Source organism: Phaethon aethereus, assembly GCF_964289735.1.
Source record: "Phaethon aethereus genome assembly, chromosome: 4".
Classification (NCBI taxonomy): domain Eukaryota; kingdom Metazoa; phylum Chordata; class Aves; order Phaethontiformes; family Phaethontidae; genus Phaethon; species Phaethon aethereus.
The window spans coordinates 40,487,453-40,503,053 of NC_138578.1; the positions used below are offsets into that span (position 1 = coordinate 40,487,453).

The 15,601-nt window shown below is 41.5% G+C and overlaps 1 protein-coding gene across 1 annotated transcript; it reads left to right on the forward strand.

The window, feature by feature from the left end:
• Positions 1–1,120: 1,120 nt before the first annotated feature.
• NPY5R (neuropeptide Y receptor Y5) lies at positions 1,121–9,279 on the forward strand (the record flags this gene model as incomplete). The annotated part of the gene is made up of 2 exons (XM_081999121.1): positions 1,121–1,246; positions 7,936–9,279. 2 exons carry the CDS (start codon positions 1,121–1,123, stop codon positions 9,277–9,279), a joined length of 1,470 nt encoding a protein of 489 aa, XP_081855247.1.
• Between the last annotated feature and the right edge of the window lie 6,322 nt (positions 9,280–15,601).

Here is a 15,601-nt window from a genome sequence, read left to right on the forward strand (position 1 = left end):
GACTTTCAAAGTTATTTTACAGCTGACCCAGCTGTTTTGTCTTTGTGTAGTACAGACTTTCACAGGCTAATTATACTGACAGCTTTTCTGCAGTGCTGTGTTAATGTCAACTGTCGAAGGAGTGCCTTGGCAAATGGAAAAGTCATTACATTTTCGTGTCAGATTCTGCCACTTGTGCTCCCAGAGACCTGCACGTCACCCAGTTCTCCAGTAGCCCTGTAATTGGACTATGATCAATGAGACTTCTTGTGCTAGCAGATAGCAGCTAGTGAGAACAGCAGAGTTTGTCTTTTCATGCTTTGTGCTACAACATACCCAACAATTTTTAGGCTTTAAAATGTTGCTCACTTAAAAAGAAGTGCCCTGCCTTCCCACTGATGGCCCAGATAAAATTAAAACCACCCTTCAGATATTTGCCTCTGTTAAGAACAGAGTCACTCAACTCAGAAAGGAAAACTGTTTGGGGGAAACCCGTCACCTCCCACCTCTTCCAGAATAACGGTAAGACAGTAAAGGGTGTTCGCGTAGTGGGGATAAATACCACCAAAGCTCCGCTCCAGCCGAGGAGAGGGGAACCAGGCAGCGCTCCGGTCAGTGCTCTGCGCCTGCCTGGCGATGCCCACGCTTTCCCGTGTCCCGCCACGCGTGGCGCATTTCACCCTCGCAAAATGCCGCGCCCCGAATTCCGGGTGAGAAACTGAGAGCATCCCTGAAATACTGCCCGGCGGGGGGTGTTTACAGTCTCACTGCATTTCCATGGAAACTCCCACTGTCACACCGTGCACGGCTGAAGTAACAGGCTCCAGGCACCGCACGGAACAGCTTCCCGAAATGCGCCCGCGCGGCGGCTCCCGCCCTGACCCCGTCGGCGGCCGGGCGAGCAGCGGGCGCGGCCGGGCGAGCAGCGGGCGAGCAGCTGGCGAGCAGCTGGCGCGGCGGCTGGCACCGGCACCGGCACTGGCACTGGCATCCCGCCCCGGGGCCCGGCCCTGCGCCGCAGGCGAGCCCTGCCGCCTCCGCGGCAGCCGCGTAAGATGCGCCGCCAGGCAGCCCGGGGGATGCGCGCTTCCCCCCGCTCGCGGGGAGCCGCGCTCTCGTCACCGCGGCCCCGGCTGGGGCTATGAGTGCCGCCCGGGGCTGCCCGCCTCGCCCTGCGCTCCGCACCCGCGCTCCGCACCGCGGCCCTTTCCGCCTACCACTGCCGAGGCGAAAGCCCGAGGCGCCCGCTTCCGGCAGGCGCGCGCAGGTAACGCTCCGCGGGGCGCGGAGCCGCCGCGCAGGGAACGCCGCGGCGGGGCTCCGCTCCTCTCGCGGGGCGGCTGCGCAACTTTGCGCGGGGCAGCGCCCCGCCAGCAAACGCGCGGAAGCCGTGGGGTTTCGGGGCTGCGGGCGGGGGACGGACGTCGGGTTTCGGGCGCAGGGCGAGGCCACCCTAGCGAGGTGGGGAAGGGCAGAAAGCGGCCCTTCCCCGTTCGGTGTGTTGGGGTTTTTGGTGGTTTTTATTTTGCAAGCCAGGAGCTGCTGTGCTGCCTGGCGTAAGATGTAGTCGTGCGTTTCAAGTTTTCTGTTCTGACCAACAAATAGCCCACCACATTGCGTAACTTTTCCCTGGAGCTGGAAAAATGATCCTAGTAGTAGGCTTTTGCTTATTTTGGGAAGCTGTATTCTTGTTTTCCAGGATAACGTTGCAGTTCTTCTTTTAGTTAGGCAAATAAAGAGGCATACCATTAACATCCACGAAAATCCGTTTTTTCTGCCCTTCTGAAGTAATCTCGACCTTTTGAATTCTCCCAGGGTGTCGGACTAGTTTTTGCAGTTGCATGTAATGAACAAGAACATTTGAAGCAGCAGCATTTCATCTGTATCTTCTGTTGTGAATGTGACTCTTCAGTGGTTTCAATTTCTGGCTCGGACGTTATCTCAGTCTTTAATGATAGGAAGGCATAATTTCTCAAGTCGTAACAACATAGCTCAGTGTTTTCCTTAAGCTTAGGTGGTCAGGCAATTATAGCCTGTCATATTAACTGTTTACAACCGTGTAGAAGTTTAAAAAAATCTTTCTCTGCCTTATTTTCTATACAGTCCTGATACTACTTCAGTATTACGGGGGCAGGAAGGTTGTATTTCTTAGGGAGTCGTCACATTTTGCTTCCTCCCTGTATATATTGTTTGTTTTTAAGGTAGAAAAATGTCTCCTAAGACTGTAAATTGTTCACAGTTGTAAAGATTAATTGTCCTGTTCCATGGACTGAACTGACTAGATTATAGAGGCACCAGCCAGTCAGTTAACTTAATAGGTATTAATACTGTAGGATATGAGGTCTTATCTATGAATAAACCTAGCTATAGGCATCTTATCTAATAGAAGGAAGATTTTCTGAAAGAACAGTTGCCTTCAGAGGAGGATGGTTTCCTGCCTAACTTTTGGGTTCTTGAAAATTTCCCTTGAAATAAGTAAAGAGAAATATCTAGCCTATTTACTCTCATAAATTATGATTTATGGATTTTGTATTTTAAACAGTAGCTTTAAGTGGAATAATGAGATTATTTTTAAGATTTTAAGCATATTAAGACAGCATATTTTCAGTTATGTGGTACCTCTAACCCAGCTAGCCCTGAATAATAGTTCAAGTTCTCCCTGTCACTCTCAGGCCTTAGAGCAACTGAAAACTCCTCTGAAGCATGATTTTGGTGAAAATAAGAGTCACACCAGCCACTCACACTGAGGTCTATCACAGATGAATGTGATTTGAGGAGGCGTTACTTGAAATCTTTCAAGAACATGGTACATCAGCTGCCATAAAACACATTTTAATGTAAAAGTTAACCAAAAATACTCCTCGTATTTAATGTTAACTGCATTAATTTGATTCTTACAGTAAATATACAAATCCACCCTGGATCCTGCCACAAAACTGCAGTCCCTCCTGCCTTGTGCAGCTTAGCCTCCTGTCTCAAGCATCCCACTGAAACGAAAGGAGGCCAAAGCAAAGCCATTTAAAGCTCATGGGGTGTGAGCTCACACAGTGTGAGCACAGTCTCGGGGAGCGTACGCGGGAATACGAAAAGGGGACCTCATTTGCTTGACTGATGTAGGAGATGAAAGTGATCCACCTTTTGGAGCTGACAGCTAGAAAATCTCCATCAGGTACCTTCAGATTGATGAAATTTGATCTTGAAAACAGGCACAAGAGCACACTGGCACTGTAGTGCATTCAGTTTAGAAATACATTTCAAATATGAGGAGAATGTTTTCAAAAGAGGCTACCTATATTATTTAATTCTATTTCCCACAATGGGATTTTCAGGAATTTTCATTTCCTTGAAAGCTATGGCCATGTGCTGCACTGGGATTGACCAACCGACAGAGAGAGAGTGAGCAAATCCCCAAAACCAGAAGCAGATGTTAGAACAAAGCAGGAAGATAAATGCCAATAAGTACCCTGTGAAATCAGTGGTACGCTAATGCGAGTTTGGGGACTGAAGATCAATGATATGGGAGGAACACTTCTGTTTGCATCTTTACTGCCAGTGGTACTCAAGCTTGGAGAGCAACTGGTTCCTTTTGAGCAGGAGAGGAAGCTTGGAAAGCAAGAGATCCACTTGGTGATTTTTGAAATTTTTTGGGAAAAATCTGCTTTCATTTCACACATCCAAAATGAAGATAAAATTCTCTTTGGGCATTTTGCAAAGGCAACTTCTTTCAGCACAGCAGTTCTCTGTGGTAACCATCAGCTTAGAGTTTTATTCCCTCCCTCTCTGTCTTTCTGTCACTCTGAAACTGTGACTATAAGGAGATGGTGTGGAAGTGGCTTCAGTGCACTGTGGACTCCTGTGGTGCCCCACATGTCCAGCCAGGGCCTGGCCAGAGCATGCTGTGGCTTCGTCCAGTGCTCCTTCCTCAAGGAAATCGGGACACATGGTAGGGGAAATGGCACCTGCTCAGCTCTCACCCAAGACAGAAGGCAGCCAAGCCATAGCACAGGGGGGACGGAGCTGGAGAGCCTGCACTGGACTTCGGAGGCTCTCCTGCTAAGCTTTTTCAATATCGATGCGTCTCAACAAAATATGTCTACTTCACCACAACCAGCATATTAACTTTTTGTTTTTAAAGAATTCTATGAAAATCATGGTGAACAACTCTGCTAAAGGCGTACTGCACGAGCTGTGTATGAAGGTGTAGAAATCCACGGAACCTGGCAACAATCTTTCAATTGAATTTTTAAGAAGAGCTTGGTAAACATTCATTTAATGAACATGTTCCAGTATAACGTCACATAAAATTTTGTTCCTTGGCCCTAGTCTTAGCATTACCTGTATGGAATATAAATTTCTAGAAGAGAAAATAATTATGGTGCACCTGACTTGAGAGCCTCTTCCTTTCCACTTTCAGTCACCCAAAGCTGAAAGTGGCAGTAGGAAATAACAGCAACACCACCAGATTTTTTTCAGTTCTATTTGATTAAAAGTAAACAAAATTAAATGAAAATGTACAGATTTCTCTTCAGACCATAGCACATAACTGAAATGGAATGGAGTAACCCGATAGAGAGCCTTTTCTTTCGGTAGGCATGCCTGCTTTTGCTCCATGCACTGATGCACATATGGCCTATGGTCAACTTTTTCAATGACAGCCAATATCACCAACTAGTCTAGGGAGGAAGCTGCAGTTTTTTGGTACAGGGATCAACAAAACCTTCACACATACACAGCTGTCCTCAAAGGCTTGCTGTTGTAACTTAAGCACCAGTGTGCACTATCACTACTCAGTGTCTGTACTTTCGTACAGATATGACTATGTGGGAATTTAACTATTACTGAAAACACCCATAGATACTCTAAAAGCAATCCTAATCTCCAGGTTTCTGAGAGAGAAACAACATCTGCAGTCTGTTTCTCCTTTACAGGCTAGTCCTTCAAGTTAGTATCAGTTAAAATAGAAGAATGTACAGAATGATCCTTCTTAGCAGGCAGTTATATATGTAGGCACATGTAATAAATTAAAAGCTCCTTCCTTCAGAGTCATCTTCACTTAGAGAGCATTGTAAGAGTTTTTGAAGTTGGCTTTTTTTTAATCTCAAAATGCTACTGGATTTCCTTCCCTCTTTCTTATTGGTCTTCCTATTCTCAGCCAATGACTGGCTGGTCAGTAACCAAGATTTGGGCAGATCTACATCTTGAAAAAAGTTTCATTTCCCTTTCTCAAATAACTCCTCATTGGTTTCAAACCTGCTATCAGGAAATGGGTTGCTCAACTCATAATGTTCTCTTAATCTGTGGAAGATACAAAATGGAAAAGGAAGGTGTCCAAGCAAAAAGAAAATTGTCCAGAATTACGCTAATGGTTTTTTCATTAACTCCTGAGTTATATCAAGGGTTTTTTCTACACTTCTCAGCTAAGATGAATGTGGTAGTGCAAAGATAATGGAGTGTTCACCCTGAAAATATTAGGCAGATAATATTTCATATTGGAACATAATCACAGAATCACAGAATCACAGAATCACCAGGTTGGAAAGGACCTTTAAGATCATCAAGTCCAACCATTAATCCAGAACCACCATGTCCCCTAAACCATGTCCTGAAGCGCCACATCCACACGTTTTCTGAACACTTCCAGGGATGGCGACTCCACCACCTCCCTGGGCAGCCTGTTCCAATGCCTGACCACCCTCTCAGTGAAGAAATTTTTCCTAATATCCAATCTAAACCTCCCCTGGCGCAACTTGAGGCCATTTCCTCTTGTCCTATCACTAGTTACTTGGGATAAGAGACCAACACCCTCATCGCCACAACCCCCTTTCAGGTTGCAGTTGAAATGGCTTTCATGAATCAACAGAGAGCCTGCAGATTACAGATGCGCGCACACACGGAAATCTGCGAAAGCATCAGTCATAGCAAAACCCATCGTTCCTCCATGCTGAACAAAGGGGGGAAAATGATACAGGTATGACATAACAGGGACGTAATTCCATAAGACTGAGGTAGGGGAATGTATTTTATCCAAAGGAGAGTCCTGCTGTGGTTTTCTCAGGGAAAAATTACGTTGAGATACATTTAGAGAATAGAAAGAAATTTCTGCTGATTTTGGAAGTCACTGTGGTCTGCAGATCACACTGTTTTCAGATGATTACTAGCAACTCAGAGAAATTAACTCAGAAAACTTAAGTAAAAAAATATTTACTTCTTTAGCTAATAGTTGTATAAAGAGAAGCCCACCAAAATGAAAACTTCTGATAATATCAATATAGAAGTAGAGAGATTGGATCACTTACAGAATCTCTAGTCTGCTCCTTTAAAGTTGGTCTAGAGGCAAAGATAGTCTCAGATAGTGTTGTTTGTCTATTATATGGTTTTCCACCACCATTTCACTAGAGATTGGGAAAAATTAAACAGAAATAATTTTCATTAATGCCACCCTGCTCATACACACGCAATTATAACACTAGATTATCTAAATTCACATATCCAATTCTTACTTCTATTTTAGCTATTAAAAAGCACTTTAACTCAACATTGCAAGAAGTTGGGAAGTCTTAGTTCTTTTCACCTCTCCGCAACACATTAGATGCAAGACAGAAAATAACTTACTATTTTTTTTTTAAATAAGTATTTCTAATCTTACATGAGGGACCTTTCCATCACAACACACTGTCAGTGAATATTCTGAGGGTGCTTTGTAGTTTGAGCTTCCTTTTGGCATCCAACAGTAGGAACACACATGTTGTGAAGGAAGGAGCACATCCGCATGTGTAGAGGAAACCAAATAGTACTGCACTTTGAAGAAGTCAGCAGGATACAACTCACTGAGGATAGATACATTCTTGAAAAACCTGCCTTTTTTAGTTGACAGGTTTAGCCTTCTGTTCAATTTAGGTATGTTTTGGTTTTGTTTAGATCTTTTTGCTTTGTCTTGCCTAAGATTTCTAAACATTAAGCAATTTTGCACAGGACATTGGCACTTTGGGGAATTCTGACTTTGAAACTTAGTACCTGCAGGTGTTTAAGGTAAACTGGAGTTTAAACTGAATTCTCTTGTCTTTCTGTTTTTTCTAAAATGAAGACTACTATATGAAGATTCAGTAGACAGAATAACTTTATGCTGAGCTAGGTTTTAATGTTACATGTTTCTGTGCTGACAAATTATCAGTTCCCTGAATTTTCAAATGACTGTGTGGGGTTTGCTTCCAGTTAACACTATCCTCTCTGCATTACAACAAATTACTTTACATGTTTTGCAGGCAGTTTTCCCTTCTGCTTGAGCAACAGTTAAAATATTTTCAGCACTTAATAGAAGATGGTTTGTATATGCACCACATTAGGAATTCCGTCGTGGATCACCAACAGCCAATCTCCTTATAAACTGATCCTTTTTGAAAGCTCTTACCTATTTTGTGTCAGTTTTCTACTAGCAGGGTAAGAAAGACTACTGCAGTTGTTAGCATATGTCAAAACATCATATCTTTTCAGGTGCTCTCATTATAATTTGCTGTCATGTAATGATTAGGCACATGCCCAGATGGTGATTGTAATTTCCTTACTCATATCAATGAGCTGTTATTCACATGAGTAATCTCACCGACTCTAAATGGATTGCTTTTGTAGCTAACTGCTCCCTCATGGAAAGGCTGGCAATATGGTCTAGAGCAAAGCATAGTTAAAAGCCAGCTTCATAATGCAGAACCTTAAATTTTCATCGTCCCACGTGAGCAGGCTGGTGGGAGGCATAGGTGTGCTGAACGCCGCCTGATAAAACCTACAAAACTAATTCATGTTGACCTGAAGTTATGCGGGATCTGCCTCATGGTAGAATAACACCACTATTAATTTATTTGCATTAAGTTGATACACGGTAAATTTATATTCCTTTACATTCTGATTAACAGCAGTATCATTCTTCCTTCAGATGCTAATTAATGCCTTTCTCGTTCTAAGCAGGACTGTAAAATGGATTTAGGATTCAAAGACCGTAACAACAGGACACCTACCAAGAACACCTCTGCTACTACAAAGAATTTTTCTGCCTGGGAAGACTATAAGAGTAGTGTTGACGACATACAGTACTTTCTTATTGGGCTGTACACACTTATAAGTCTGGCTGGCTTTATGGGAAATCTGCTTATACTGACGGCTCTACTAAAGCGCAAGCAGAAGACAATAATAAACATTCTTATTGGTAACTTGGCCTTTTCTGACATCTTAGTGGTGCTGTTTTGTTCACCTTTCACACTGACGTCCGTCCTGCTTGACCAGTGGATGTTTGGCACCATCATGTGCCACGTAATGCCCTTCCTCCAGTGCGCATCAGTTCTAGTTTCAACTTTGATGTTAATATCTATTGCTGCAGTCAGGTACCGTATGATAAAATATCCCCTTTCTAGCAATTTAACAGCAAGACAAGGCTATTTCTTAATAGTGACCATTTGGGCCCTCGGCTTTGCCATTTGCTCCCCCCTGCCAGTTTTCCACAAAATTGTGGACCTCAGCAAGACGCTGAGTTTAGAGGCACTGGAGAACAGGCTCTTGTGTATTGAGTCTTGGCCTTCCGATTCCTACAGAATCGCCTTTACGATAGCCTTGTTGTTCATGCAGTATATATTGCCACTGGTGTGTTTAACCGCTAGTCACACCAGCGTCTGCAGGAGCATAGGTTCCAGACTGTCAAACAAGGAAAACAAGTTTGAAGAAAAGGAGATGATAAACCTAACTCTTCATCCCTCTAAGAGTACCGGCACGCAGGTGCAGCCCTCCAGCCATTCCAGGTGGAGCTGTGCCTTTGGCAGAAAGCACCACAGAAGATACAGTAAAAAGACCTCAAGTGTGATGCCAGCTATTTCAAGGCATCATCAAGATACTCATTCCAGACACCTCCCAGAAACCTCTGGCACAGAAAAAAGCCAGCTCTCTTCCTCCAGTAAATTCATCCCTGGGATACCCATCTGTTTTGAGATGAAACCAGAAGAAAATACAGAGATCCGGGACATGATTACGGTATCCCGATCCATCATCAGAATTAAGACAAGATCTAGGAGAGTTTTTTGCAGACTGACAGTGCTGATACTAGTTTTTGGTTTCAGTTGGATGCCTCTTCACCTTTTCCACATTGTGACAGATTTTAACGCCACTCTCATTTCTAACAGACATTTTAAATTAGTATATTGCATATGTCATTTACTGGGTATGATGTCCTGCTGCTTGAATCCCATCCTCTATGGGTTCCTTAACAACAGCATAAAAGCCGATTTAATGTCCCTTATTCCATGCTGCCAAATACCATGATTTTATGTGTCCCAAGATAAAACAAAACAAGCAAGTTTGGCTTTCAAGCATACTGACGTGTATTGCTGTAAAAGCTAAATTAGTTTAGTTTAGTTAATCTGACTTGGTTGTGATTAGTAGCATTTTGTGCGAATGGATATTTCTACAGCTGCATGTATTTCTTGCTTTGGGCAGAAATGTATAAATATACTACAATATTCTCCTGACTATTACACACAGGAAATCATGCCCAGTGTACAAAAGCAGAATAGCATTTTCATTACCTGACATACTGTCAATCTGTACTTTGGAGTTATACAGAATATATAATGAGTAATAAATGTAAGACTACTTAGACATATCAGTATTAACTGTCATAAAACTATAATACATACCGTTTACTAAATAACTATTGTTGAGACTATTTCAGTGCCAACTTTGACTGTTTTCTAAGATAATTAAACATCTGTTTCCGAATGTGATTAGGAAAATATTTTTCCTTAGCTTTTTGGCTCATACTTTGCAGTATCTTTGCAAAATGCTTTTGCTGCTGGTTCCCAGATTATTTTATTCCCTGGAACAGGTTTGTCAGTAGTTGTTCTTGTCTAGATTGTTTCCATCTCACTGTGTTTACCCAGTACAACCTACCTCTGATTTCCTTAGCCAGTTTTTACTCTGACTTGTCACTTTATGTAATTTTCAGCCAGCCCTGAACTTACCTATAGTTACGCCTTTGTTCTTAGAGCGGTGACTGCCCTGCACGTACAACATGCTTCTGATCAGAGCAAGCCTTCGCTAACTAAGTAAGGGACAGTGGAAAGAAAGAGAAAATGGAAAGACAGCAGCATTTTTTTCTTTTCCTTTACCAAAAAGCAAAAGCTTACTGCACTTCATTATAGGTGACCCACTTGCTTTGGAGAGCTGCAACAGCTTTCAAATAAACGTGCACATGTGTACGGCGCGCGCACACACACGCGCTTTCTGCATCTCCCTCCACTCTCTTCTCCTTTTTAACCAGACCAGTACTTTTTCTTCCAAATTTAAATCACATGCACCTTCCCTAAGGAAGTCATATTACCTTTCACAGCACAAATGCAAAGGGGGGGGGTGTGGTGTGTATATACACACACACACAAACATATTCTCCCCCTCCTCCTTTGTGTTACTCTAACTTAATAACCCACCTCCGCCCTCAGGATTCAGTAAGCGTACAAAGCCTCTGCCCTGAGTTTTACGCTGTAGAACCTCTACCCAGGTCTAGCTGGTGATTATTTCCTTTTCTCCACTAAGATTTCTAATCCAATAAGCTTTTTTACATAGCCTTTCCAGGCTGAGAAATAAATGTATTATTTTTATAAATGAGTGGATGGGAAGGGTCATTGTGCATTTTTTGCCTCGAGATACTTCCCTTCCAGTTAGTCTTTAAAAGTGAAAGCAGTTCTTTTATTTTGAGGAATTGTCAAATTATTTTTATCACAATGTTACAGTTCTGAGACCTTTTCTCCCCAAGCCATCATATGCTAAGGAATTTATTACATACCAGTTGGTAATATCTTTGCTTCTATCATTAAGGTATTTCCCTGAAGTCTAGTTCCCAGTAACCCATTGTTCTTTGGGTTTGCTGGTGATATACTTTAATAGTTTCTTCCTAGACACTGACTACTGCATTTTGGAGATTATTATCTCCTAAAAACCGACAGTATGCCATTTTATAGAGTACAACTGGTACAGAATACAGAATATTGGAACAATAGATTTTAAAAAAGCATTTAAAAAGTTTTAAATAGTTTAATTTAAAAATATTTCTAGCTAACCTTTGTACATAAACTTCAGAAAAAAATAACTAAATCCACAGCCAGAACACAACGATGTAGTTTTACAGAAGTTACAGCACTTTATGCTCTGTTTATGACATTTTCATGTCATTGTAATATATCATTTAACCTTGCTTATTACCATATGAAGTAACCAAATAGTATAAGAGAATAAGAAAGCAGTCGCTTCCTTCCTACTTGCTGTTTATTTTCTATTCCTTCCTTTCTCTTATATAAATTCAGATTTCAGCCATTTTTAACTCCTACACTTAGGGCTGTTGTTAAAATATAAAATAACTCAGTAATTACTCTTTTCAGATCAAAGTCTACTCACTTGCACTGTATATGATACAGAATCATGGCAGCACTTGAGTAAGTGCTACCTCTCATTTCTGAGGTGCACAAAGATTAGTCTGTACACTGGTGATTTTATATGAGCCCTACCCATTTTCCTGGATGAAGGCAATAACTGTGCTCCCTACTCTTTCTATTGATCAAAGCACAGCAAATTGTAATTTGGCAACAGAGAATTAAATCCAGAAACTAATGAACTTCTTTAGTCCTGTGCCATCTAAATCTGTTGTTCTAAATCACTTTTTTAAGACTATCAATGGTGGGAGAACGTGGAGTTTTTTGTAGAGCCATCATCAGCATTACATTTTGACATCTCCAGAATGTCACTGTGTTTCCACTGAAATGTTAAATAAAAATAAAATAACTTTTCCACCTTCCACCTTCCTTCAACAGCCAGCGTGACTTGGTCCCAGTATCAGTAAGAAATACATACAAAGCAGATGGGAGCAGTAGCAAGTTAAATCAGAAGGCAGAAGGCGATTCCCAAAACAGCAACTTCTGTGAGTGAGAGAGGAAACAACAGAACCATGCATTTAAGTTTTTTCTAGTCTGGAACATTAAAAAAATATATACTTCAAACCACAAAGATCCTCTTACCCCATGCTTGTGGAGTAGGCCTAATCTAGTTTGAGCTGCAGTAGATGCTCCTGTGGGCTTTATGGACAACGGTGACTAGCAGTGTGATGTTGTCTCCATTATGCATGTCAATATATCTTGGGAAGATGTATCTCACCACAATATCCAATGACATTATGTCATTCTCATATGTATACAGGTATATGTACTGGTACAGATATAGGTATGTAGACTTCCTAGAAAACAAAGCATGTTACAATGGATAATCAAATAGCACATTTAATCAAGTCCTTAGGCCAGCTAAACTACTATGGATTGATTCCTTCTGTAACTAAAAATCTAAATAAACAGGAAGGTAGGAGTTTTGTTTTGATAGCATCTGCTAAATGCAATCGGGACATGCCAATTGCAGAGCCATCTACCCATTGGACTTAGAAGAGTGAAGGATCATAATGGTACAGTGATCCCTCTCTATTAATAAAAAAAAAGATTGGAAAAAACCCTCTCAGGCAGCTGGTCTTTCTGTATGAGGAATGTTAATACTTTTATGACTTGACTCGTATGAGGAAAATAAATGTTTGTTTTCACTTCTGCAAAATAGTATCATTGACCAAGTTGACTTTTTGTAAATGTCAGCAAAGATTAAATGTCATTACTAGCTGGCCTTTGTCCCTCCTTTTTCAGCAGAGAAGAAACAGATGTCCATTAAGAAGTGCTGGCGTGGCCAGGTCACTCCTGAGCCAGTGTGCCTGAGGATGCCAGGAGCTCAGCATGGGCTAACACTGGAGTATATCTATTTCGGTTTTGGGGAAGAGGTTGGAGCCTCTGTGGCCCTCCATAGTGCCATGGCAAGAGTGGCTGAGACAGATGCATATGGCTCCCATAGGTCTAGAGTAGCTGTAGTCACAGCAGGCAGTGCAGGGTCCCCACCTGGGCCCAGGGCACTGCGTCCCGGGAAGCTCCTTGGTGGCTGATGGGGGAGAACCAGCCCTGGGCAAGGGCGGTGGGCGTGGGAGAGCCAGCGGTGGGGACACAGCAGGAGAGAAAAACCGCACTGCTGCTGTGTTTGCTGGGGGTTGCAGCCTTTCCAGGCGCATAGCCCTGTTCCTGGAGCCTGGAAGCTCTCCTGACAAAACATTTCCCTCTCAGCAGTGTGAACACCTGAGGAAAGGAAAAAAATGCATCCACCGATCTGAAGATATGCAAGAACCAAGAAGAGGAGCACAGTCTGGAAGAAAAATGTCCGTTCTCAATCATGCTGAGAATAGGCTCCCGCTCTCCTTTTGAGAAGTACAGGACAGGTGGCATGGAAAACTTCCCTACCTAAAGGTTATTAACAGATCAGAAAGCTCTTCTGTAATCCATAGGGGTCTGTTAACTATCATTGCACTTTAAAAAAAAAAAAATCAATAATTTTCTCACAGTAGTCCCAATATTTGTGCAGCATACAAGAGAAACAGTATTAAATATCATAGTCTCCAGGACGACATCCTTTGTAAATATTGTTGGGTCCAGGAATTTAGCCTTTGATTTTCACAGAATCACAGAATCGTTAAGGTTGGAAAAGACCTTTAAGATCATCAAGTCAACCATTTTGATGAAAGCCAAATTATGCCTATGCTATTTACAATAAAAAGTCTTAGAGAGACGAATGTATTGTACCAATACATTGGTACAATCTGGAAGTCAAGAGTTTTTAAGCTTGAGAACTGTCTTGGGACAGTGACAGGACTTGAATCCTAAACAAGTCTCTTCTTTTTTCCCCACACGACTGCAATAATGGTATAAAATCATGATCCTCATGGAGGACTTTTATAAAGACTATTAGGTAGATTTTCAAACCATTTTTTACCGTGATATATGGTGTATAATCTCCGAGATCAGGTTTCTTGTTCTTCCATTTAAAGTCTTTTCATGTACTGTTCAATCCAAAAAAGCCTTCTTTTCTAAGGCATATAACACCCAGCACGTAACGAAGATTCCTGAAGTTGCTTGGTTTTGATCCAACAGTATATATGTTTATTGGAGGTATATCTAATTGGTTGAGAGTTGCCTTTCCACTGAAGGTAGGCAGAGCTGCTGTTATTGTTCATACTCAGTTGAAGTGACTTTTGACAGGAAGAAAAATGAAAGACAGCAAGAGAAATAAAAGCATACCCACAGTAACACTCGCCAGCCATATCTTGCCAACCACAAAGGAACCTGCCAGAGCCAGACCCTTCTCAAGTGTCTGCCAGGGACAATGAGCTTGCGACAGTACGACTGAACTTCGCTAATCCCATGTGTGGCTAAGGAGCCTATTGCAAATTTTTGAATCTGGGGAAGCAATAGCTAATAAATTAGTACGGATACACATACCCTTGCCCCTTTCAAAATGTCTTCATAAAGTAAAAGCATTTTCTTTCCAGCCTTTTGATAAGGATAGTTTTGCTTGTGATCGCTCATAATGCATCATTCGGTGCTGTTAAGACAATCTGTGCTGTCATACTAGGGTATGATGCCATCCACATGCCAGTAAGTCTTACCACAGCACTTTTTAAACCTCTGCAAGCTCAGAGATCTAGCGACATCTGCTCTACTCCAAAGGTTACCATGATCTCCTGGCCTCCTTATTAAACTTTGTCCTATTATATATAGTAAAAAAAAAAAAAAGCCTAATATAGCATGTCCTTGGTAAAAATAGTCTTATTGCTTCTGACACAAATTTTGTCAAAAACCTGATTTCCCTAGAAAGAATATCACTACAGAGAGGAAGATGTGGTCACAGTGCTTTTCAAAAAGCTGAGCTGTGCATTAAGGGTACAACTAGCACCATTGTTATAAATACAGTATAGCTATACAAGTCAGATTTTTATTAATCTTATTTGCTTTTGAAAAGAAAATATTGCAAAGTATTTGAAAGTTACAAAATTACTTAATTACATGCTAATATTAGGAAATATTGTAAAAGAAAACACTGACACAACCCAAATTAATTTCTTTTGAACAAATATGAAAGCTTCGTTTTGCCCTTATAGTCACATTAAGATGATCCTTTTAATAATAAGGCTTAAAAATACTCCTTTGGGAAATTATCAGAATAATGATTTGACATTCAAGACTAAAATAGATTGGCCCTGCTCTTGCATCCAGCTAAACAAATGTTTGCTTTGTCTTAGCAGGAGAGGACTTATGTCTATATTACTTGAGTGCCACATTAATTGAACATTTTTCAGCAGGAAACATTTATTACTGTCCATGTGAACAAAATAATGTACAAAAGGACTTTAAGGGCACTTCTGGTGCAAAATTTCTTCAGAGGAGTAACTTGGTGGTAAGCAAACAGTTGTCTCTTCAGATTCAGTTGGAACCACAAAGGCACAAAACCCATTTAATGATAGACCACAAGGCCATTAATTACAATTGTAACTATAATTTTTTTTTTTGAATGGCCAGAAAAACAGCTAAGCAAGGAGATAAATAATACCATTCTTACTACAATTTTTGTAGTACATCTTTGTACTACATCTTTGTACCTTACATCCACATTTACCTACGTGGAACAAGATGATAAGTCTTACTCTGTTTTGACTCCTAGTAATTCCCTTGGCTTTATGAGG